We start from the raw sequence: 25994 nt of genomic DNA, 5'->3' as shown, positions 1-25994 counted from the left end.
AAATGTCCAGTGAAGATTATTTCGTACGCAATCGGATCAAGTGGAGCTCGAGAAAATCAAGACATGCACGGGAAATGGCGGGCCAGGAACGACTTTATTTCACGCAGCAGATCAATACGCAAAGCGATAAACACCACAACATAGGAAAACACAATTTTGTTTTCCTAACACAATGTAATTAAATAATAGGGTCCACAGAACGTGATGGTCAATGGTTCCAAAATTCATTTGTATAAACACAACATGGAATCTCAGTTTGTTGATTAACAGTGCGTGACCATACCACCTCTGGCAGGATGACCTCGAGGTTCGCACAGTCGTCTCGAAGCTGTCTGGCCTGGGTTTGAATCCCGACCCAGCTGCAGGACGTCATCGTGGTGTTTCACTGGCTGGGTGAATCATCAATGTGTGTGTCGCCCCTCCGATGGACGTTAAACTGTGCGTCCTGTCTTCCAGCATTAGTTGATTACTTGATAGACGTTAAAGATCCCCACAGTGTCCTTCACAGAGAGTGGGCGAGCAATCGCCAGCATCGTGGCTGAATTAAAAATTCCTACCCAAACCTACAGGGGGCAGCTAGACCATGAAGAAGAAGATTGGGAAACACTGAATTGATGAACAGACTCAGTCAGGGACATTTCATCAGACACAATGGGATGAGCAAATGAACGAACATCTGTTTCACTGTCGGATCAAACGAAAAGAGCGAATCGCTTGCGGGGCGGTCGAGAGCACAGCACGCAAGCTTGTACAGGGGAGGAAACACAGGAACCTGCAAGGTGATTACACACCTGTGTGGTGGTTGTGATGTCAGTGAGAGGGTCTCGTTACTCCTAACCTCCCACTCGAGCTGTCTCATCAATGTTGTTGGTGTTTGTTCATTCCGAACCTGACAATCATCTTCATCCCTGCCTTTACCCCCTCCCCCCCCCAACCAAAAAACAGTGTAAACACCTCATCCAACAAAGCTCCCCACGGAGCCCTCCTACCTCAACCCCAATGCCACCATGTGACTTCTCAATGTGAGCGACTACACCTTCATCATGGACCACACCTGCGATCCCAACAGCCTTCCCAAGTTTACCTTGTATTGTGTTGTGGAATTGTTTCCCGATCCAGATCACGCATCACAGAGAGTGTTCCTGTTACCGGGTTGACAGTGAACACACCTGTGGGGTTCTGATCAGCACCTGGACCACTAATGCTGTGACTTACTTCTTCAGAGACATCTGACACACAAATTACTCAAGACTCACAGGAGAGCACTTCAACCCATCATGAAATCACAACAGCACTCGGTAGGGCACATTCAGTACCTCCACCACGTGAACAGTTCACGTTTTGTATCCACTAATCGGTCGGATCTGGATTCGGACCTGAACCGAAATCGAATTGGCTTGTTCTTGTCACCGAACCAACTCACCACCAAGTTTCATCACAACTCGTCCACAACCTTTTTGAGATGTCATGAGATATCTCGTTTTTGTCCCTGTCTCTCTGGTGAAGAATCACTTTATAAAATTTAAAAAATTCTCGGATCTGCAACCGGGTCTTCACCATTCTCAAATCAATTCGGCCTCATCATGCACCCAACCTGTCCACCAAGTTTGGTCCGAATCCGGCCGTAACCAATGGTGGACGGAGGTTATGTTTTCACCGCCGTCTATCCGTGAGCAGGATATCTCAAAAACTTGTCCACGGATTCTCACGAACCTTGCGGACAGGTTAGGTGTGCCTGTTCGGTTCTGAAAAAGGGGCCAAAAACAATCCCCGGGCCAACCCCGCAAGGTTTCTGTGGTCGTAGTTTTAGTGGTGGTGGTGGTGGTGGTCGCTTGGTGTATGATAATGATCTGTATCGAGGGATGGGAATAAGAGTGCACCACAGTGAGTGCACCAGCTTCATGTGTGGACCAGACGAGAAGGGGCAGGGAAGAATCAGTAAAAAAAATTAAATAATTCTCGTATTCAGATCTGGGTTCGGATCTTCACCAAAATCAGATCAGTTATTCCTCGTGGCACTCTGAACCCGTCCACCAAGTTTCGTGTGAATCCATCCATAACCTTTTGAGATATTGTGCTGTATATAAGAATCACTTGAAAAATTCTCAGATCCAGATCCGGATTCGGATGTTCACGAAAATTAAGCGTTGCTGTCCTTGGGCCGATCACCTGCTGCGCAAAGAAGATTCAGAACCATTGTTTGAAAACTGTGGCCAAAAGCAGTGACAAACAAATAGACAAACAGACAGACAAACGGAGAGACAAATACTGCAGACCAACATACTTGGCAAAAAACAAAAGTTTTTGCCAAGTAATAATGGCACAGGGGCAAAACCCCATTAGCCTATCCTCAAGGGTTGAAGTGAGATGCAAACAGCGTGACTAATCCACAAACAATACACCGCCTCACTTCATTGCAGAGAAATACAATCCAGAACTAATATAAGGCGGACAGTCCTGTGATTGGATAATTCTAATACACGAGAGATAACCACGCCCCTTCAGATCTTCGACCACACCCACCCCCTCCATTTACCCTGAGCGTAACACGGAAACCCCGCCCACACTGCGTCACACGGAAACCCCGCCCACACTGCGTCACACGGAAACCCCGCCCACACTGCGTCACACGGAAACCCCGCCCACACTGCGTCACACGGAAACCCCGCCCACACTGCGTCATCTCTCCACTCTCCTCTCAAGTGGCCTCACGGTTGGATTTGCGGTGCAAAGAGCCATGTCTGGAGATAAGGAACACGTGTCGCCGTTTGCTGCTGTGGACGACGCGCAATTCGACGAGGTTCTCCTCATCTTCTGCCTCATTTACCTCATCACATGCAGACGTGGCTCAGCCTGCCAGTCGCCTCGAGGCCTGCCAGTCGCCTCTAGGCTTGCCAATCGCCTCTAGGCTTGCCAATCGCTTCCAGGCCTGCCAGTCGAGGCTAGGCCTGTCAGTCGCCTCTAGGCATACCAGTCGCCTCTAGGCCTGCCAGTCGCCTCTTGGCCTGCCAGTCGCCTCTTGGCCTGCCAGTCGTCTCTGGGCCTGCCAGTCGCCTCAAGGCCTGCCAGTCTCCTCTAGGCCTGCCAGTCACCTCTTGGCCTGCCAGTCGTCTCTGGGCCTGCCAGTCGTCTCTCGGCCTGCCAGTCGTCTCTAGGCCTGCCAGTCGTCTCTAGGCCTGCCAGTCGCCTCAAGGCCCGCCAGTCGTCTCTAGGCCTGCCAGTCGCCTCAAGGCCTGCCAGTCGTCTCTAGGCCTGCCAGTCGCCTCTAGGCCTGCCAGTCGCCTCTTGGCCTGCCAGTCGTCTCTGGGCCTGCCAGTTGCCTCTACGCCTGCCAGTCGCCTCGAGGCCTGCCAGTCGCCTCTAGGCCTGCCAGTCGTCTCTAGGCCTGCCAGTCGCCTCAAGGCATGCCAGTCGTCTCTAGGCCAGCCAGTCACCTCAAGGCCTGCCAGTCGCCTCTTGGCCTGCCAGTCGCCTCAAGGCCTGCCAGTCTCATCTAGGCCTGCCAGTCGTCTCAAGGCCTGCCAGTCGCCTCTAGGCCTGCCAGTCGCCTCTTGGCCTGCCAGTCGTCTCTGGGCCTGCCAGTTGCCTCTACGCCTGCCAGTCGCCTCGAGGCCTGCCAGTCGCCTCTAGGCCTGCCAGTCGTCTCTAGGCCTGCCAGTCGCCTCAAGGCCTGCTAGTCGTCTCTAGGCCTGCCAGTCGCCTCAAGGCCTGCCAGTCGCCTCTAGGCCTGCCAGTCGCCTCTTGGCCTGCCAGTCGCGGCTAGGCCTGCTAGTCGTCTCTAGGCCTGCCAGACGCCTCTGGGCCTGAGGAAGACGGTTGGGCTAGATTGCTAGAACGAAGCGGTTCTGTTGGGAGGGAAGTGGGCAGGGGGAGCGGGAGGGAGTTTGACTCTTTTCCGGGAATCCTTTTGATCGATCTTGTGTACGTGTCGTTGCAGACCCAGGAATGGGAAGAGGAGGAAAATCGGGAAGAGGAGCAAAAGCCCAACCTTCCTCATCAAGCTGATCTCAAAGAACAGCTGCAAGAAGGCGTGAGTTTGAAACGAGCTCGGGTCTCTTGTTCCGGTATAAAACTATACTTTGTGAAGTCAATTTAACTTCCTAGTGATGCAACCAACCAACTAACCAACCAACCAACCAACCAACCAACCAACCAACCAAGCCTCACGTTGACTGCCAATCAAGTCGAACGCTTGTTCCCTCCACCTCTGAAGGTGCACGGAGGTTTTGTTAACCTCCGCCATCGAAGATCGGAGGTTACTGTTTTAACCCCTTTCTGTTTGTTTGTTTGTGTGTTTGTGAACAGTATTACGGAAAAACTCCTCGACGGATTTCGACGAAACTTGGTGGGGGTATTCGGTATGGTCCAAGGATCATGCCATTAGATTTTGGACTTGGGGTCCAAACTCCAATATGGCCGCTATGGCGGCCATTTTGAAAAAAAATTTGATTTTTCTTTTTTTTATTTCTACATGTTTTAAGTGATTTCCACCCCCCCCCCCGCCCCAAAAAAAAAAATTGTTGGAGAAAAAAAATTTGCAACTTTTTTTTCAACAAAATTTCGATTTTTTTTTTTTGCATTTCTGCATGTTGTCAGTGATTTCCAACAAAAAACTTGCCAAAATTATAATTGCGGCTGATTTTGGAACTTCAGGTGGATATACCCACGTAAAATCAATTTCTGTCTCAAGGAATCTAGTTATGACGAATGAATTGAGTATGTAAAAGTAAAAGGGAAAGTTGCAAACTCTAACTCTGTGAGCACTGTTGACGTCAAATTGAATGAATGGGATATCAGGTTCACTTGAGTGACGTCGCAGTCTTGGCGGCGGAGGTTTTGCACTCTACCGAGTGCTCCCCTTCGAGTTTTCACTTGTGTTCGTTTGTCTGTGAACAGGATGTCTGAAAACGTTGTGGACGGATTCGGACGAAACTTGGTGGATGAGTTGGTTCGGTGACAAGAACAAGCCGAATCGATTTTGGTGAAGGTCCGAATCCAGATCCGGCCTATCAGTGGGATACAAGACGTAAACTGTTTCACCTTGAGGAGGTATACATTCCACCGAGTGTCGTTCTACTTAGTTGGAGTAATCGAAGCTCTGTTGTTTGTGCTCGGGGATGTACAGACCCTTTCCCCTCCCGACGCTGTTCTTATTTGGGGTCAGTGGTTTGGAGAATTTTAAAGACGGACTCCACAGAAGGTGTTTGCACAGACAGAATCTGTCAACCCCAACCACGGCTGATCGTGAGTCCTACTTGAAAAGATTCATGGCTGACGACATCAAGGACCTGTGCATGGCAAACCATTGATGCGTTTACATCTGAGATTGAGCGCGTTAATGCCTTGTGTGAGCCTCCTGATATGATTGTACCTGGTGCTCACCGTACTGGTCCCCACACCTGTAAGCACCACATACATGTGACGTCCATGATAACAAGTTTATGCCAGTGAGACCGCCGGAAGTTCGCAATTTGCACAAATTTCACAGCCGTGATGATATTGCGTTATCTTGACACCTTTGTTTTGTGTACATAGTTGAGGCTCATGGAAAAGCTGGTAAAATGAATGGATCAAGAGCTAATAGGACAAAATGAACAGAAGAGAAGCGGGGAGTTCGGGAGGGACACCGACATCAAAATTGAAAGCCAAGGTGAAGGTACGACAGGGAAGGATGGGTATCGAGAGCGAAGGGTTTGGGAGATAAGATTTGGAAGCAAACACAGAATTGAGGTTTTCTGCCTTCTCACGAGCACAGTTGGTTGTGGTGCCATTTGAAGAGAGGGAAAGGGTGGAAGTGGAGCATAACATCAGAGACAGACTGAACTAGAAGGGCACTCGGTAAATCGCATCCCTCCGCCACGTAACGCCTGATCCACCAGAACATATCAGGCCCGATACTTTTTTGATTTACATCGTTTTTGGCTCCGTCTCTCAACGGTGAAGAATCACTGTAAAAAAAAAAAAAATTCTCGTATCCAGATCCGGATCTGGATCTTCACCGAAATCGAATCAACTCGTCGTGGTCACCCAGCAAACCGGTCCACCAAGTTTCATCCGAATCCGTCCACAACCTTTTGAGATATCGTGCTGTTTACCAGGGTGGTGCAGAGCCGACTGCCACATTGGGATGTGCGATGATTTGAAACACATGAGGTTTATGTTCAAAGTTTGCAATTTTATTATTTATGGGAGATAACATCAGGAAGTTGGCCTCCACCAGTTGCAGTGCGTTGTCTGAGAAAAATGGTCCCACAACCCCAAAAGTTCCGACCCCACCTCTCAGACAGGAAAGAGGTCTGAAGTGTGTCAGTCGGCTCTGCACCGCCCTGTATTAGTTGAGCCCGATCTCTCAATGGTGAGGAATCACTGAAAAAATTATCACATCTGGTTCCGGATTTGGATCTTCACCAAAAATTGAATCAATTCTTCCTCGTCACACACCGAACCCGTCCACAAAATTTCATTCGAATCCGTCCACAACTTTTTTGCGATATCCTGTGCACAGACAGACAGACAGACAGACATGGGTGAAAACAACCTCCTTCCACCTTCGGTGGCGGAGGTAACAAACAATGATTAAAACTCGACAAGAACGACCGGAAAACTTTTTTTTGAGAAAGTCAGCAGAGACCCTGCGGAGGAGCCGCCACCTGGAACCGGAAGTGAGTTCCTTTCTGAATCCATCTTGTCCACCCCCATGCTTCCTCTCCTGCCCCCCATTCCTCCCCACACCCATTGTTTGCCCAACGTTCCCTCTATCTCGGCCTTCATCTCCGCTGTTGGTGTTTCCCCGCCTTCTCTCTCTCTCCTGTCAATTTTGTCCTATTCCGTTCAGTGTACTAGTTCCAGCTCTTCCACAAGCCTCGACAATGTATATAAAATAAAACACCTCTACTCTACCCACAATCTTTTCTTCCCCCAGTTAACCGACTGAACTCTATCTACCCTTTCGAGTGCACAAAAAGGAAGATCCAGTTATGTCAACTTAATATTGACTGTTCTTTCAGAAGAAGGAACAAGCATCACACCGGGACTGCTTTCAGTCAATGCTTCCCAGTGTACTCGTACTTACCTTCACTTCTTTACCACCCAGGATATTTATCATGCTTGGAAATAGGATCGGAACACTCGTCGATCGTGTGTGCTCATCTGAATCTGTTTTTGTTTTTGTTGTTTTTGTGTTCGTCATTCTTGTTACCACCACCCTCTCTGCCCGCACTCCACAATTAGGGGCAGAAATTATTTGATTCCCCAAAACACTTCATGGCTCAAGAGAAGATGAAAAAAAAAGCAGTCTCAAAGAGTTGTCCAAGATGAGACTGCAGAACACGTCCGAACACCTCAGGTCCCACCCCAAGACGAATCCTCTGATGTGGAGATAACGCCTTCTCAATATATGCCCTGGAGAGATATATACCACCATTGATGCACATGATGCTTTGTTACGTTATTTTACACAAATAGGTGTGTTAATTTACGCAAATTGGTTTGTTAATTTTTGCAACTTGGTATGTTAATCTATGCAAATTGGTATCTTAATGTGTACGCATTGTTACGCTAACTTATGCACACATTGGGCAGGAGGGGCAGGAGCAACATTGAATCAATAAAATGCTTTGTTCATTCATTGAATCATGAACTTGCTTTTCATTTATTCAACTTTTTTTGTGTGTGTACACAGTCAAGGCTCATGGAAGAGTTAGAATGCAGAACGGATCAAGATGCAACATAACAAGAGGAACAACAGGAGAAGGGGGGGGTGATAGACGGACAAACAAGGGATGCAGGTAACGATGAGCGGTACGGGAGAACGCAAGGGGTGGACAAAATGGATAATAAATAATAAACTGGAATGGCACTCACGGAGTGCATCGTCTCACCTCGCGCGCTCATTCTGAGCAAACCATCGTTAACTGAATACGCTACTATCATGGCCCTCTGATATTATGGCCCATATACCCGAAACACCAATCCATGCACCCTATTACGTCACAAAGTTTGTTGGCATCAGTTATGAACTGTCGTAAATTAAATTATTCACTCACATCCGGTCATGGATCAGAGACATGAAGTTTCAGATTTTTTTTTTCGGATTAGGATTTCAATTCAACCAATTATGGCTGGACTATCGCTTCTCCGATCACCGCTGGACTATCACCAGATGTACCCCATGGGGAGTTGATGACATATGCCAAGTTTAAATTTTTTCCCCTTTAATCAAATATGGTTGCCATGCCATGTGACCTATGACGTCAGGGTTATCAATAAAATACAGAAGCAAAATGTTGGGATGAGTTGGGTGATGGTTTAACGGGTGTAGAAAAGATCATGGTTTCGGATGGGGGATGATTTGAGATACTCAACAATGAGCTCCACAAATGTTGGGTCGAATCTCGACGAACCCGTACGAAGCATCAGAGAAGGTGATTTATTTATTTATTTATTTATTTATTTATTTATTTATTGAACGATGCTCATGTTTGCGAGCCGGGAGATCTTTGCATTTCTTCACGAGTATGATCCGATCCTCGTTTTCCTGTGATAGTTGGACTTAAAATCATCGGATCCGACGCTTAGCCTGCAGAGCCTGTCCCTTTGCATTGTGCAGTTAATAAACGGGTTTCACCGATGCACGAATTCGATAAATTGATTAATCAGTTAACCAAAAATACACTTTATAGCCAAATCACTTGTTCACCGTCACGTCCAAATATCGGTTTCGGAGCTCAAAACGTGCCTGAGAAATGTATTTATTTATTTATTTTAACCGAACGTGGTGAAAACGCTTTTCGAGATGTTCTCAGTGACACATAATACACCAGGACACTTTAGATTGTGACGTAATACAGCCGCGAGACTCCACTGGGAATGGAAGCAATGTGCTTGTGACTGAAAAACACTCGATCACACAACGGAAGGAAATATTTAACTGATGAGGTAAATTTATTTTAAAAATACCTCTTGTTACATCGATTCGCAGAGCTGAATAAAAGAACACGAAAAAATACGTGATCTATTATCTACTCCGTAAGTAACTGCGAATCACGAACATTAAGCTGTGTTTGTCAGCCATGACGGTGTAATCCGTAGCAGCGTCAGAGTTTTTTTTCCCACACCCTGTTCTGCTATTTCGTGCGAATAAGTTTGAAACTACCGGATAATTAACATTATTTTAGTTAGTTTTAATTCCATTTATACCTTTCATAACATATCTTTGGAAATGAAATGCAGTGTTTGTCGACGGCGCGCCTCAGACATTCCTTCCAGAACCTTCTGTCGTTGAGGCACCCACTGGAAAAGTAAGAACGACTGGGATTGCTTTGTCTCGTGTGAATCCGTTTCAAACAAGGTGTTAATATTACGTTTCACATAAATATTACAAATGTTTCTTATATTTTATTATCTCGATGTACAATAAGTAAGTACACCAACGAACAATCAATCAACAATCAGCAGCGCACCGAGGGGCCATCTATTTAATACGTACGCGTTGAGGGGGCGAAAAAAACGAGAAATTAAAAATTGTTTAAATGAAGGGTGATGACTGATAACTGACATAAAGTCAGAAAAACGTTCTATGTTCGAGCTCCTCCATGAGCCTCGACTCTGGAAACAAAAGTGGACGAGAAAGATGTTGAAGTCCGAAAATCCGCCATATTTGCATACGTAATAAATAGATCGTTTACACACCAAACATTATTTTCTCCGTTGTTCGACGTCGACTCGTCGAGGACTTGCCAATACTATATATCACATGCGGGAGAAAGACATTAGTAGACGTCGATGTACTTTTACATGGATTACAAGGGTGGGATTTGAACATGGATTTACCTGTATCAGGAGCCATACAGGTATTCACACGAGAACACTGAATCACCCTGCTTGTGAAACATGTCATACTTCAATAAATTATCGGTTTGCTGGTTTGTGCTGTGGAGCCTCGCGTTGCAGACACACACACACACACACACACACACACACACACACACACACACACACACACACACACACACACACACACACACACACACACACACACACACCTGTTGTTAAGCTGCCGTTACCAGTTACCATGGCCATACCACCCGCAAAATGGGGAACAAAGTTCAGCTTCGAGCATGGTTGGGTCTCTGAACCCATAAACAATGTTGTAAAACACTTTATTCTGTGTGCAGGTGGACAAATTCATACCTGGGACATTTGCACGCGTTCAAGCGATGATGCGGCACCATCATGTGGCATCCGCCATGTTGCCACCTTCCTGCAATTCCAAGGCTTCGTGAGTAAGTCAGTACGAAGTACCAAGAGAAGGGGTTTGTGTTTCTGTTTGTGGAAGCCTGCTCTGCTGGTCGTTCCGCTATGCCAGCCCGACCCTCTGCAGCAGTTCGCTCACCTGGCCGTCCGGCCAGGCTGGTGCGCCCCTCTGGAGCTGCACGCTCTGCTCGCCGTGCCACCACACCGGTGTGCCCCTTTAAAGCAGCCTGCTCCGCTGGCTGTGCCGCCACGCCAACACGACCCTCTACAGCAGTTTGCTCAGCTTGCCGTGCGGTCACGTCAATGTGACTCTCCAAAGCAGTTCACTCAGCTGGCCATGCGACTACACCGGAGCGACCTTCTGTGGCAGCCTGCTACGCTGGCCGTACCGCCACATCAGTGCAGCCCTCTGTTGCAGCATGCCCTGCTGGCTCTGTTGCCATGCTGGCACAACTCTCCGATCAAATTTGGATATATAGTATATATATATATATATATATATATATATATATATATATATATATATATATATATATATATATATATATATATATATATATATATATGTATCGTGTTACGGCTGTGGAAATTCGCAAGCCACCATTCAGGTCCCGGAGGTGAGATATCTCTAAGTACATGTGGAGTTAGCCCAAACCCGTTGTATAGAGAGAATTTATGTGATTCATCCGGGCTACGACGCTTTGAGTTAGCCAATTTTTCTGTTCTATCTTTATTTTGAACCAACCATGTCTCAACCGCCATCACACAACAACCACGCCACCGCCACCATCTACGCTCGCTCCCACATCATCACATCACCGCCATTCCCAAACGGCACCATTACCATCAAACCACCACCGAAAACCCTCCACCACCTTCACCTCTCTCCTTCTGCGGCCATTTCCGCACCACCTGTGAACACTGAACGTCGGGCTGTTTTGGGCCCGTTCAGCGTTTGGTGCCGAGCGTACAGAGCCGCGAGCGCAAATAGCGGCCTTTCCCAAGGGAAAATTCGGATCACAAACGCTACACGCCCACTTTTCCTCCGTCCAATTAGCGAGCTCGGGGCGGCTTGGCCCCGCCTACAGGTGCGTGTGTGTGAAGTCGATATATGCTGGAAAATCCTCTATTTCTCTTTGCCGACGACTCCACCCTCTGCCGTACCATCTGCCATCCCTCAGACCGGCAAGCAGCAGCTTCTTCGCTCACTGCAGATCTGGATAAAATCACAAACTGGTCCAACACGTGGAACATGTCTTTCAATCCACACAAATCTCACACTCTCACTATGTCTCTTCGAAAGGACCGTTTACAAAACCCCCCCATCCACTTTCTCAACAATCCTCTGGAAGAAGTCTTTTCTTTCAAGCTTCTAGGTCTCACTATCTGCCATGACCTTTCCTGGGAAAGTCACATTTCCAACCTCGCCTCAAAAGCCAGTCGCCGACTGGGAATCCTCCGTCGTGCCAAGTCCTTCCTCGGCCCTCTTGAGCTCCTGACCACTTACAAAGCTTTTGTCCGTAGCCTGATGGAGTACTGCTCTCCCCTCTGGGCTGGTGCTCCTGCCTCCCACCTTTCTCGGCTTCACGCTGTCGAAACCAGGGCATTTAAGATCATCGGCATCTCCCGCAATGAAGCTGAGTCTTTGGGCCTCTCACTCAATCACCGCAGGTTGGTCGGTGGTCTTTCTGTCTTCTACCGACTCCTCTCCAGCCTTGCCCCCTGCTCTCTCTGCGATTTGTCCCCACCACATTTCCACAGGGCGCTCAAGGTCCGCCAACAACCCCCTTCTGGTAAAACTACCAAAATCACGAATCACTGCTCATCTTCACTCTTTCATTCCTCTTTTTTCCCGCCTTTGGAATAAACTTCCTCACTCTATTCTTTCCCATTCTTCCCTCCAGGCTTTCAAAACAGCTGTTCACCACCACCTCTTATCTTCCCCCATCCAAATCCTCGATCTTTTCTACCCCCGATAATCCACCCAAGCCCTCTTCCTTCATTTCTTCCCCCATCCAAATCCTCGATCTTTTCTACCCCCGATAATCCACCCAAGCCCTCTTCCTTCATTTCTCCTGCTTTCCTTCCTGAAAGTCCCTGAAATGTCCATCTTTTCTTCGCCATGTTCCCCGTCCCATCCCCATCCCTCTCCCTTCCACAGTTCACCTAATGTGTCTGTTCCCCACTGTTTTGTCCCTTCCACTCCCGCCCCTCTTGTCTCATGCCTCCTTGCTGTGAGTTGTGTGTTCGCTCTCATACGAGCCTCGACCAAGGTATACAAAAAAAAAAAAAATGCAAATTCTAGGATCAGGGGAGGTTTCCTCCGACCAATGGGCGAGCGTGGCTCCGCCCCCGAGGTCATTCTGCTCCGAATATTTGCATATTAACTGCTCCTGCCAGCCTATAAGAAGGCGAGCGCAAGGCGAATGAAGTCAGTTGGGTTCTGGAGTCGGCTGGGGAGAGTTTGGAAAAGAGAGTCGGGTCGGTCGGGTGAGGAGAGTGCGGAACGGAGAAGAGTCGCGGTGGAACTGCAAGCAAGGGAGCTCGGGTCCGAGGCGAGGACGGGGGTCGGTGACGAGTTTACGGTGTGGAGAATCGCTCGTCTCATCACGGGACCCAAGCCAGCCAGCCATCTCCCTCCCCCAGGGCATCAACAATTCCCCCTTTCCCCCGCGCTGAGATAGTGCAAAAGGGGTCCCCGTTACCACCCCACCCCAAACGTCGTGCCAACGAAACCCGCCAAGGAGCACGGAGAAGGGGCGCAGCTGCGCGCCCACATTTGCGGCTCGCCCGCCAACGCGTCACGAGGACGCGGGTAGGACCCCCCCTCCCACCCGGTCTCGCGGACCTGGCCGCTCCTCCTGGTCACGCGCACATTTGGCCTCCAGGCCTGTCTGCCTCCTTGTCTATGAGGGTGGCTTCTTTTCTTTGCTTTTGTGTAAATGTGTGTTGGCGCCGTCTGTGAAGTAGAGCTGTATAAGTGTTGCCGTGTGTGCGCGCAGTCGGTATTAACTCTGCGTCGTTGTTGTTTTTTGTTGTTGTTTTAATTGCGATATGTGCATTTTGACTGTATGGCTGAATATACGTGCTTTCCGTGTGTCGGGAAATAAATGTCCATTGTGTGAACTGTTTTCCCGTTTCGCTTCGTCTTTTCTCGAATTGAATCTCCATCCTGCTTCACGTTAAGGGTTCGTAGTGGGTGCAAAACGCCCGGGAAATAATCTGAACCGTCGAGGTCGACGATAACACCGCTCGGTTATCCCGATAGTACGGAACGGGCCGCCCAAGCGGCTCGTGTCCGGAGTCGACCTGCGGCGAGGTACGATCGCCCGGTTTACCATCCGCGTGGGTACTTAGGTAGGTCGAGTTTGGCGAACAACCCTATCCTACGCGGGTGGCCGAATGGCACGATTGTGGTGAGGTCGAAAGGCCCACCCGTGACTGGCTCCGGGCGATAGTTCCCGGAGGGTCACGACTGAATTGTCCGTCCTGTGGGCGACGTGCCGCGATTCGAGTCACGTGGCCGATCGCACTCCGGCGGGCGCGAATTCGCAACAATATATATATATATATATACACCAATTCAAAAATCATAACTAGGATTGGTTTCCTCAGATGGTACCGACAAGTGGAATTTCTGGCCTAGACCCATGGACTATTAGACCCACATCATTTTTGTTCCACTCTGGCTTTGTTATAAATTTTTTTTTTTCTTTGAATGATCTTTTTTAAAAAGCACAAAAAACGGTAATACATGTTTGTGTGTGTGTGTGTGTGTTTTGAGGTTTTTTTTGATTCAGGATGGAAAGAAATTTATTTTGCAAAATTTTAATGCAAGAAAAAGATCATGGCAAGTACAGTGATCACTTTTAAATTCAAACAACACAAACAAATGTCCTTGACATGGACAACGCACACAATGCCTTGTCCTGGAGATGAAACACCAAAGTGGGAATTTTTAGCTGGGTCGGGATTCAGACCCATTGTTACAGCAACCGTGCACATCCCTCTCGGACCGAGCCTATCTCGCTGGCCTACCGCTTCTTTGTCACATCTTAAAACAGACATTTCCCACCTTTTCATTCAATATTGACTCGTTCTACGCTTCCATCCATGAGCACATGGTTTTCCTCAACCTCGGTTTCACTCGCAAGCACAAGCTTCCACAATTGGAGAACAATGCAAGAAAAAAGTTTAATTTTTTTTTTGACAGATAATAGTAAAACACACAAGATCAAATGGGAGGGGGAAAACATGACGTCACCCCAGCAACGGAGGACAAAGGACCTGGTCAATGGGAAGACGTGTGGAAATAAAACGAGTGAACCCCACGGCTCGTACCAGGGAACTTGACGGCCGGTAGGATCCGAAGTTAAACGTCTTCTCCTCCCGTTTCGTTTGGCTTCATGCACGCAGTTCGGGCAGCAAGACCACCTGGAACCCTGGGGAGGAAGGTGTTAAACCTCGGTGAACAGCTTGGATGACGGACAATCCCAGGGGATCAGATCAAGGTGTGCGATCGAGTAAAATATTAAATCCACAGATATACTGTACTTATCAGCACAATCCCATCCAACACCCAAGAATAAAAGGAGACTTACATTAATTAATTTTTTTTACAATGCATTCTCTCAATGGTTATGACATGCAGGTGAGCAGAACAACCTTTCACCAGATCATTGCACGAAACATCTTTGGAATCATGTGGGACAAAGTTGGTCGGTGTCGCCCATCATACAACCTGTCACGTACCACACTGTTGCAAATTAATAAATTAGAATAAACATAATAGGAAATGTACCCTTTCACTGTGACATGTGTGTGCCTATGGTCAAAGGGTAAACACCAGAGACGCCATTTGGCCGATAGGTATAGGGGTGGAGCTCAGGAGTGAGGTTACAGGTGTTCACAAGTCTTTGTGAAGTCTGCCAATGATACGATTGCTCAGACATGCAAGAAAACCCAAAGATAATGTTCTCCACCAACTTTCACCCAGAGTGATACTTACTGAGCCTTGATGCTCCAATCCTTGCCAAAGTGTGCAGCGATTTGAGCACTGTGGGTTGGAAAGGACAAGGAGGAGTGTTTGGCACGGACGAAGCAATAAAACGATTTCAGATGAACATTTTCGAGATGTGCGGCCGATCTGCTTCTTTACTCCACCGATGCGTCTCGCCACCACTGCCTTTCTCACCACCATGAGGCATGCTCGATGTTTTGTGTTTTAACCAAGTCATCTTGGCACGATTACAGGAATGGCAAACTTTGGGGAATTCACCCAGGAGCTTTGATAATTAATGGAAGGAAAAGCCTTGCTTTGTTTGCATCCTGCAATTCTGATTGCAAACCTGATGCTGTTGTTTACCCAACAGGTCGACTCTTCTTTTTCTGAGCCCATTAAGTGCAAGATGGTTCCTAATTAAACACTGCAGTTCACCCCCAAAATATCCAGATATTAACAGGGTGCTCGAGCATGGTGGAAAAGCACTGGAAAGACCTTTAAAATAAATAATAATAATAATAACGAGTCGTGGGCATCCAGAAGCATCCTCGACCATGTTGTGGAATGTCGGCCGAGGCCCGATTTTTTCCGACCTCACTTCTTCCCCTTTATTCGATTTGAAATCAGTGTTAACCACAATCGCTTGGGCGATGGACGCAACATTTTCAACGGAGGTGTGCCGACCCATGGAGATGTTTTTTTTATTTAAAAAAACAGCTTCATGATGATTGGATGGAAAATGCAGGTGGTGTTCCAAAAAAGTTTTCTGTCGGCTTGGGTTTCACGTATCAGGAACAAACGAAAAATGAACAACAACAAAAAAAAATAAACTCAAAACTTACAGATGTTTGCCCCTTCCTAATGAGAAACTCTTCTCATGTTCCTCTTTTATTCGGGCTTCACGCCACACTTTTGGCAAACTGCTCGGCAGGCGAGGAGCAGGGGGGCTGCAAGAAACATGAACGTACCATCACAAAACTATACTCCGCTAAAACCACCGTGGGGTTCTTTCAGCAGCAAGGCAACGAGTCACCGATAAAATGCCACTTCTTCCTGGACAAGGCCCAAAGCATTGATCTTTAAATGTACCCTGACAGGAATGCCGTGGATTATGTCTCACACGGTGAAACCGCGTAATCCGCAAAGAGCAACCGCCCGTCTGCCACCCAGACGATTGTTCCCGCTAATGCAAGCCATTCGACCAGAAGGCACGTGATGTGATCGGCGGGTAAATCGAAGCATGTGGAGTGTGACGAGCACTCCCCCGATCCCCATTGGACATTTGGTGTAGGACTATGTCCAATGGGGGTCGGGGGAGTGGCCCACGTGAAGCTTGGGTCCCTGGGCACGGGTCCTGCGTGACCGTGTGTTAATCCACCACTGAGTGAACGAAATGCTTAACCTCACTTTTCACGCCGCATATGTGGGGTAAATATGGCGGATTTTATATCCGACATACTGCAGAAGCCATTGGGTCGTGGTGAACAAGCATGCATTTTACAAATAGTACACAACTTAGCAATACAAAAAACAATTTTAAACTACAAAGGCACTCGGTAGAGCATATATCTCCACCCGGCTGAACAGTTTACGTTTTGATAGGCCCAAGCTGTATCCGTACCTGAACCAAGATCAAATTGGCTGGTTCTTGTCACCTAATCAACTCATCCACCTTGTTTTTTCATAACTCGTCCACAACTTTTTGAGATATTGTGCGAAACATCGGTTTCAGCCCAATCACTCAATGGTGAAGAATGACTTTAAAAATTCTCAGATCCAGATTTGGATCTTCACCAAAATTAAATCAATTCTTCCTGGTCACACACCCAACCTGTCCCCCAAGCTTCGTCTGAATCTGTCCAAAACTTTTTGAGATATCCTGTGCACAGACAAACAAACAAGAGGACAGACAGACTTACGGGTGAGAACATAACCTTCGCTGGTGGAGGGAACCTGAGAGTTCACGGAAAACCTTCCCCCATGGTGTTAATAAAAAAGTAAATGGGGAAGGTCTTTTAAACTCTTGATTATTGCATATCTATATTTCCAAAGAGCCACGATTTTGTCTGAATGTCGATGATCCACAGTTAAGTGGAGAGAGAGAGAGAGAGAGAGAGAGAGAGAGAGAGAGAGAGAGAGAGAGAGAGAGAGAGAGAGAGAGAGAGAAAGAGAGAGAGAGAGAGAGAGAGAGAGAGAGAGAGAGAGAGAGAGAGAGAGAGAGAGAGAGAGAGAGAGAGAGAGAGAGAGAGAGAGAGAGAGAGAGAGAGAGAGAGAGAGAGAGAGAGAGAGAGAGAGAGAGAGAGAGAGGCAATTGGTCGAGATGACACAAAATAGAAAAATATTGTGTCCAAGTATTGCTAAACTGAAGGTTTTTGAAAGTACCAACAAGGCGATTTGTGTTCTGGTGTTGAAGTCAATAATTCAATCGAAATAAAATAAAGATTTTAAAAGTAAAAAACAAAACAAACAAAAGAAGCTTTTTCGGGAGTTCACCGCAGTTGCTGGCCTTTCCACCACCTGACGTAACACATTAAATTAGTTGTTCATGCTTATTGTTTGTGTCCTTTATGACATCCCGAAAAACAGACTTCCTGTTTGAAATGATTTTGAATTTTGTTTGACTGCCGTACAAGCGGACAGACTAAAACAAATACCTTAGTCCTGTGTGCGCACGCACGGTTTCATACAACTTTCCAAATTCAGAGCCGACGTTCTGATAAACTGCAGGTGTCGTCTTCCGATGAACGTTCTCCATTGTTCAAAATCGACCGTTCAATTGAAATCGAGCAATTGCTCGATTATAAACAGTGAAGGCAGAAAGTGAACAAGTTGTTTAACGTCAACTTATCGCTTCGCACGAGGGTAACTACAAACCTGGGTACAGATTACAAACCCCTTCACTCGTGAGGTATCAGGAACCAGGTGCCGCACTGGCTATCGCTGCATGGATTGTGACCAACAGGATGAGTGCATCGCACACACCCCCATCCTTCCTTCTGTGGTCAACAACCGGCTGGGAATATTCAAACTAAAAGAGGAATAAACCTCTGGCTTTCAATCGACACTCGATCGGTCATTTGTCTCCAGCGGCCATCACGATTTATGGAGAAAGGGAGATTCTCAGTACTTGTACAAATTGCTGAAACACGAAGAGGCATCAAATGTACAAAGGTTTTGGTTCGAAACTGAACACTAAAAATAGTTTAACATATTTTGTAAAAGTACATCAAACCTCGATGGTTGTTCCATGATTATTTTTTTCAGATGTTCTTTGTACACCTTCCTCATCTGCCTGTTCAAACTGTCATGGAGAAGGGGGTCAAGGGGATGGGGTAGAGGAGTTAAAACAAACACACAAAAAAACATCACATTGTTCAGGTCACACCCACCAGCAAATTCCCAAAGACCTGAAACGAACAAAAATGGTGACAAGAAGCGAGTGTTTGCGACGTACTTTGAGAAGGTGTCCCCATTGTTGAAATTCCGGAAGCCCCATAAGAATACACGAGGGTCTTGCATCTCTGGAGGACAACAAAATGCACATTTGCATTGAAATGTGATCAATGAAGAAGAATGTGACAAAAGGAGGGGAGAGTGTGATAAAAGGAGGAAAGGAAAAAAAAATTGAGGGATGAAGCAGGAATTGATGGAGGGGTGGTCTCGATGATGAGGATAATGAAGGCAGAGAGGTTAAACAATGTTAAAATAATACATGGGAACAGAAGGAATAAAGGAAGTGGTGGGGGAGGAGAGACCAGGAAACAAAATGGAGATGATGACGGTCATCATGAGAATGTGGGGAAACATGAGAAAAGGAAAATAGAGAGGAAAATGGTGTAAATGAAAGAAGTCGGAGGAAAGGTAGCTTGAAGGACCACCCTCCTCGAGCGGAAGCCTCAACCTCGAGCGGAACGCCCTCCTCGAGCGGAAACCTCAACCTCGAGCGGAACGCCCTCCTCGAGCGGAAGCCTCAACCTCGAGCGGAAGCCTCAACCTCGAGTGGAACGCCCTCCTCAAGCGGAAGTCTCAACCTCGAGCGGAACGCCCTCCTCGAGCGGAAGCCTCGAACTCGAGCGGAAGCCTCAACCTCGAGTGGAAGCCTCAACCTCGAGCGGAACGCCCTCCTCGAGCGGAAACCTCAACCTCGAGCGGAACGCCCTCCTCGAGCGGAAGCCTCAACCTCGAGCGGAAGCCTCAACCTCGAGTGGAACGCCCTCCTTGAGCGGAAGTCTCAACCTCGAGCGGAACGCCCTCCTCTTCCAACGTTGAACTCGAACAGTTCGTCAAGCACTCACTGAGATCCGTGCTGGGCAGACGGACTGACGAAATCGGATTGATACGTTGGAAACCAACATCAACGAATCTATCGAATCTCAAGGTAAATGGATCGCCTCGCTCGAGTCAAATGTGGAAGAACTGGCGGGGGTTACAACATGGATGACCAAGAAGGAGAAAATTATGGCTGATCGTGCTGAGATCAATCGTGCATCAGATCATCAGACCAACGTCGTTGGTCTCCTCCAGCAGAAAGGTGAAGATTGCTTGGCTCTGGTGAATAATCTCTTTGCCGAGACATTCGATGCGGCGGAGGATAAGCTGGATAGTGTTCACCGTGATGGACCTAAAATGGATGCCAAGCCTCAACTCATAAAGTTCAATTGCTTCCGGGTCAAACCAAATCTGGTGTTGTCTCGTGGATGTGCACGATTTGTGTTGCAGGCCACCACGAGCCTCAATAGCAGGAAGCAAAAGAAGTAAATGTAGGATCAAGTAAATACGGTGTTCACTGGGGAAGGAGGAGGAGATGGCAAGGAAGGAGGAGGAAACAGAAAGACGAAGGATGGAAAAATGGAATGAGATTAGAGAAGGGGAAAGTCAAGGGATTGTGGGGAGCAGAAGCAAGGAAGAGGCAGATCGATGGGCAAAGCAGCGTAATCAAGGGAAGAGGAAGGTGTCCGGAAAGGGGGGAAAAAAGTCATGGAATGGCAGTGAAATAAAATTTGAGCATCACCATCTTCCCAGTCTTCCTTCATTGAATTGATATCCCGATCTTTTATTTCGCTCACTGGAAAATCCCTTCCCTCCACCTCTGAGGAACAGGTCACAATCAGGCAGCACATTAATGGAAATATTAACAAATCAAACAAAATTATAAATCACTGTACTCGACTATTTGTATGCTGTTAAATCAAAAAATGCTTCCAGAAAAAACTTACAACTTAATCATAAACATCAATCAACTCCCTGCGGCACAATTGTACGCGTGAGATGTACGCTTCAATCCTCACAAAGGTACCAAGGCCCAAATGTGAACAAACGCCCTGATAGAGTCTTCTTCGTGGATGCTAATACTCTCACGCACCTTGTCGAGAACGACCAGACGGGTAGTTGTGATTGTTCAGGGATTAACGGAAGCGGTTCGACCATCTTGCCCCCCCAAAACAAGTACACCGCTCAGTACCCTGAAGGTACTCAAGCACGTTCGCTCAGCAGACTTCCGGCTCGCTGCGCATGGGAAGCATCATGAGTCGATGCTGCTTCTTCATCGCCTGCAAGGAAAACGCTCACACGATCTCCTGGAATGGCGTCCACGTCCAGGTGAATCCCAATGACGTCATGGTTTCCAGAACGTGATTCCTCAAGCAGATTTGTCCTGAGCTTCTCGTTCGTGGTGTCTTCGTTTTTGTGCTCCAGGTCCTTCCTTCACGTCTTCTCCACTCCACTTTATCGTCTCTAACTCTCTCTCTGTGTGAAATATTCTTCATGAGTGAACCATTGAGTACCAGGACCTTCTCACGGCACCAAAAGCAGAAAGTCTTGGGGAGGGAGGTGTGCACTTCAATCAGCTCTTTCGGAAATGACTAATTCCTGATGGCACCACAAAAGAACAGAGGACGAGTACATTAAAAAAGTTAACCCCTCTTTGTGCTGAATTTAATGAACAAACACCATCAAACAATAAATGTCATCAAGAGGTAAGGAAAACCTGGTAGTTTGTGCTGGCCTGCACATGTTCACACCGTTATGGTCCATGAACCAGCCATCGATGTTTTGGAGTTGACCACCAGGAATGAGGACTATAAGCCGCTGTATTTTCCAGTTGGCTTGATGTGTGCAGTAAATAAATAGGATATGTGATTGAACATCTCGAAAGAGCAGCTGAACCACCTTTTTGGTGGCCATCTTGGAAAATGGCTGATCTGAGGCATATACGCATCACTGAAATGCTCGATTCTCACCGAGCATGTCACGCACGAGTCGCACGGCATCGATGAGTGCGGCACGAGGATGAGGGACGTCCTCTGCTCAACAAGACTTTGCTCTCGAGGTGTTTCGACAAAATGGCCTTTGTTGTTTCTTCATAGTACCATCACCGTTTGTCAATGCCCAGGGAAATGGTCTGACAGGATGATGCAGGACATCACGCATTTCCAATTTCCTTTGAGAAATTCGAACCATGTTCCCAAACAGGGTGGTACGAACGTGTACCGGTCGTAGTGCACCTGGTTCCTTTATTGTTCGTTTTGTATCCTTCGTGGATGCAGTCGTGACTGGTTTCAGCGGCGCACATGAGGATGTCGGTCGAACGACGACTCCGTCGACACGATGTGAGGTTCCTGCTCCACTCAGGACTTCCTCTTGCCTGTCAAGGTTGTTCAAGGCAAGCACTGGAGAGACGGACGGATGCACGCACATGGGAAGAGGTCCCCCACGCCACCCGACAAACCTCCTCAAAGCTTTTCCATACATAGTGCTGTGTCTATTTCTTCCAAACAAGAGTAGCAACGGACATGAGGATACGCTCCGACAGCACACACGTCGACCGAACTACCAGGCGGCCACATCGCGACGGAGTTTCGTCAAATTCGCCAGATATTCCAAACCCCAGTCAAGAGCACGGATGGACAACAAGTGAAGATGGCAGCCTTGTTATCCGGTGGATGACACGATCCCCCGCTCCCGAAGCCCTTCTCAGGTTGATGATGTGAAAGCGTCCTCGCTCTTGTTGGCCAACCAAACGCTCGTACATCAACAACGGCCTGAAATGTGCGGCGGTGTGCAAGTTGAACACTCGCTCCAACATGGCCGGTGATGACGAGGAGCCAGAGCATGACCAGCAGGACTCGTCAGACGGCGATGACATCAGTTTGCAGGTCATCATCTGAAACGTGAAGGATCCAAATTGTGACCGATTTTCTCGATTATTTCGGAATCCAATGGACCGATGTTTACAAAACTTACACCGGCACGTGCCAAACTTTACGCTGAACATATCTTACCGAGGGTTGTATGTGCCTCAGATCAACCGTTGCAAAGTTATCGTCAATTTTCAGAGATGTGATCAAAAGAGGGAGCCATTTTCCAAGATGGCCGCCAAAAAAAAAATGTGGTTCAGCTGCTCTTTCGAGATGTTCAATCACATTTTATCATTTACTGCAAACAACAACAAAAACTGGACAACACAGCGGCTTTTCGTCCCCATTCGTGGTGGCCGAGTCTCGGCTGGCTCACGGACGATGATTGCCGTTGCTGCAACAAAACACTTTCACAACAACATTTCAACCGGTTCACAAAAGTGCACGCAAGTGATCACATGACGTGTCACGTGGTGTGTGAGAACCAGCCGAGGGAATTTTTCAGCCCGATCCGAGCCCAAAGTTCGAGGAGAACTTCGATTCTTAACGGAACGTACTCGTACAAAGCAGAGTCTATGTACCGCATGCGATGTCCTGAGAAATTCTGCCATTGTCTGGGCAGACCACCAGGTGGTGCTTCATCTCGGGCTTGGGCAGCACGTGAAGAGAGTTGAATGGACAGTGATCCATCTCACGAGCAATGATGGGATAGTTCTTGGGTGGGGTGGGGTGGGGTGGGGAGGTAGTTATTGCGAGGAAAGGATAAAGAACAAGGAATCTGACGACAGCACACTCTGCACTGGAGGTATGTGTAACATTAATAAATAAATAAACCTGATTTAAAAGGAAGGCAGATGTGAGTTATGATGACAGTGAGGGTGAGCGTGAGTACTTATTACACAGTAGACTGTGGGATTGCCCCCCCCCCCATCCCATCCATACCAGGATTGACAACATATTAAAATGAACAATTCGTGTCGATCTGTCTGTCCGTCCTTTTCACCGCGAGACCTTCGGTTGTTACTTATTCAATGTCAAACAAACTTGACAGGAGGACTAAGGTTGGTCCGATGGAGGTTGTGAGGACTTCATTTGGCCACTTCTCCTCCAAGGGGGTTTTCTGCCTTGAGTGAAGTCCGTGTTGAGATGGTTCATCGTGATGTTTTCCCAAAGCTGATTCTCATAACAAAGTTCACTGGAAGGACACCCGGTGGAGCACAAACCTCCGTCAGGCTGAACCGTTTACGTTTACGAACTCACTGATCGGTCGGAGCTGCTGACACGAACCAGAATCGAATTGGCTTGTTCTTCTCATCCAAACAACGATGCACCGGGTTATTTTAAAATGATTCTTAACCGTTGAGAGATGGGGGGAGGGGGAGAAGACGAGGCGGAAGGAGGCTGGGGGAGGTTGTTGTTCGAGGGGTGAGAGGGGGAGGTTTGTTGGTCGAGGGGTGGGAGGGGAGGTTTGTAGGTTGGGGAGGTTAGCTGGTCGGGAGGTGAGAGGGGGTTTGTTGTTCGAGGGGTGAGAGGGGGAGGTTTGTTGGTCGAGGGGTGAGAGGGGAGGTTTGTTGTTCTGGGGGTGAGAGGGGGAGGTTTGTTGTTTGGGGGTGAGAGGGGAGGTTTGTTGTTCTGGGGGTGGGAGGGGAGGTTTGTTGGTCGGGGAGGGGCAGGAGGGGAGGTTTGTTGTTCTGGGGGTGGGAGGGGAGGTTTGTTGTTCGGGGGGTGGGAGGGGAGGTTTGTTGGTCGGGGGCGGGGCAGGAGGGGGAGGTTTGTTGTTCTGGAGGTGAGAGGGGAGGTTTGTTGTTCGGGGGGTGGGAGGGGAGGTTTGTTGTTCGGGGGTGGGAGGGGAGGTTTGTTGTTCTGGGGGTGAGAGGGGAGGTTTGTTGTTCGGGGGTGAGAGGGGAGGTTTGTTGTTCGGGGGTGAGAGGGGGAGGTTTGTTGTTCAGGGGGTGGGAGGGGAGGTTTGTTGTTCGGGGGTGGGAGGGGAGGTTTGTTGTTCGGGGGTGGGAGGGGGGAGGTTTGTTGTTCGGGGGTGGGAGGGGAGGTTTGTTGTTCGGGGTGGGAGGGGAGGTTTGTTGTTCGGGGGGTGAGAGGGGGAGGTTTGTTGTTCGGGGGGTGGGGCAGGAGGGGGAGGTTTGTTGTTCGGGGGGTGAGAGGGGGAGGTTTTCCGTGGGACACAACTGATGAACCCCCCTACTTGTTCCATTCCCCTTGTTTATTGGTGACACATCGACAACTCAGTGAACTCATCTCCCTCCAAATTTTACAAACGTTTCGTCATCCTCATCCCCATCCTCGTAGCTTCAAATCAAACATCGATACAACATCTCTGCCGTTTTTGGACGAATTTGAAGGAAACCGAGTCCGTTGAAAACGAACACGTTTGGTGAAGGGAAGGAAATCCAAGATGGCTGAACTCATGAAAATAGTGGGAAACGTGCTTCACACATCCTCCCGCCTTCGACACTCCCCAAGGCCCCTCGGGGTCTTCACAGTTATTATGAACACTTCACAATGGAAACATTGTTCAGTATTTAAAATCCTAAAGGTTGAAGAGTCACAAAGTTAAGATGGCAGCACACCTTCTTACACTTCACCAGATGGTAGGGGAAGCGACAGGCCCGCACGATGTGGCTCTTATTGTAAGGACAAGGAAAGGTCTGGTCGGGGTCCAGGCGACCCATGTATGGAATCTTGCGGCCATCGAGCAGTTGCGGTTGCTCCTCTGCAGGAAACGACCAAATAGTAGAACGAAACTCACACATGTCTCCTTCCTCACCGACGTGACGCACTGACGTCACCAGTGGACACGCCCCCGCCCGCCCCGCCCCGCCCCCAAGACGATCACCGTGACGCACGAACAATTCCCCTTCCTTCATCGTGTCACAGATTATTCATTTCTCCCACGATCATTCCAGAATTGTCTGTTTATTTCCTTATCCTTTTGTTTTATTGTTTGTTTGACTTCCACGCGCTCCTCAAACTCTGGACTTAATGAATTTAAAACTGCCGCTTGCACTTGGGGGTGTATATAATAAGCTTTTAAGCGCCGACGTAACATTCTCCCAGAAGTGGGAGCATTGCGAGCATTGAAACGCTTGACGGAATGAATGTAAAAACATTTGCTGGTCGATAGGTGAGAGGGAGGTTTGTTGGTCGAGGTCCAGGACGTTGAGGTCCAGGACGGGGACGTTGAGGTCCAGGACAGGGACGTTGAGGTCCAGGACGTGGACGTCGAGGTCCAGGACGGAGACAGGGACGTTGAGATCCAGGACGGGGACGTTGAGGTCCAGGACAGGGACGTCGAGGTCCAGGACGTGGACGTCGAGGTCCAGGACGGAGACAGGGACGTTGAGATCCAGGACGGGGACGTTGAGGTCCAGGACAGGGACGTCGAGGTCCACGACGGGGACGTTGAGGTCCAGGACGGGGACGTTGAGGTCCAGGACGTGGACGTCGAGGTCCAGGACGGAGACAGGGACGTTGAGATCCAGGACGGGGACGTTGAGGTCCAGGACGGGGACGTTGAGGTCCAGGACGGGGACGTTGAGGTCTAGGACGGGGATGTTGAGGTCCAGGACAAGGACGTTGAGGTCCAG

The 25994-nt window shown here is 48.3% G+C and overlaps 1 protein-coding gene and 1 long non-coding RNA gene across 4 annotated transcripts; one reads left to right on the top strand and one right to left on the bottom strand.

The window, feature by feature from the left end:
- The first annotated feature begins 2682 nt into the window (after positions 1–2682).
- Positions 2683–7538, top strand: LOC147007468 (uncharacterized). The gene is made up of 3 exons (XR_015054166.1): positions 2683–2800; positions 3938–4030; positions 7231–7538. It is a non-coding gene; the product is annotated as an uncharacterized LOC147007468 (long non-coding RNA).
- Positions 7539–14066: 6528 nt separating this feature from the next.
- On the bottom strand, positions 14067–25214 carry LOC147007467 (gametocyte-specific factor 1-like). 3 transcript variants are annotated; one of them, XM_085867073.1, is made up of 9 exons: positions 24978–25214; positions 22974–23106; positions 20268–20345; positions 18711–18777; positions 18489–18557; positions 16099–16203; positions 15263–15310; positions 14920–15010; positions 14067–14696 (listed from the first exon to the last, which is right to left on the bottom strand). In XM_085867073.1, exons 1-8 carry the CDS (start codon positions 25158–25160, stop codon positions 14923–14925), a joined length of 771 nt encoding a protein of 256 aa, XP_085723199.1. In that variant the 5' UTR covers positions 25161–25214; the 3' UTR covers positions 14067–14696; positions 14920–14922. The 3 variants fall into 3 exon arrangements, with proteins under 3 accessions (XP_085723199.1, XP_085723201.1, XP_085723202.1); XM_085867075.1 differs by lacking the exon at positions 14920–15010; XM_085867076.1 differs by lacking the exon at positions 20268–20345.
- Between the last annotated feature and the right edge of the window lie 780 nt (positions 25215–25994).

The sequence above is a fragment of the Eptatretus burgeri genome, unplaced genomic scaffold, assembly GCF_056783735.1.
Source record: "Eptatretus burgeri isolate ZD-2024b unplaced genomic scaffold, Ebu_testis_v1 Ebu_testis_scaffold_153, whole genome shotgun sequence".
NCBI classification, from domain to species: Eukaryota; Metazoa; Chordata; class Myxini; order Myxiniformes; family Myxinidae; genus Eptatretus; species Eptatretus burgeri.
This window is presented reverse-complemented; position numbering and strand designations above follow the sequence as displayed.

Coding starts and splice junctions, on each gene's coding strand:
- LOC147007467 (XM_085867073.1), bottom strand. CDS start 25,160: ATGTGTGAGTTTCGTTCTACTATTTGGTCGTTTCCTGCAGAGGAGCAA. Junction 18,778..20,267: donor GAAGGAAGACTGGGAAGATG/GTGATGCTCAAA, acceptor GTTGTCCTCCAG/AGATGCAAGACCCTCGTGTA. Junction 16,204..18,488: donor ATCATGGAACAACCATCGAG/GTTTGATGTACT, acceptor TGTTTCTTGCAG/CCCCCCTGCTCCTCGCCTGC.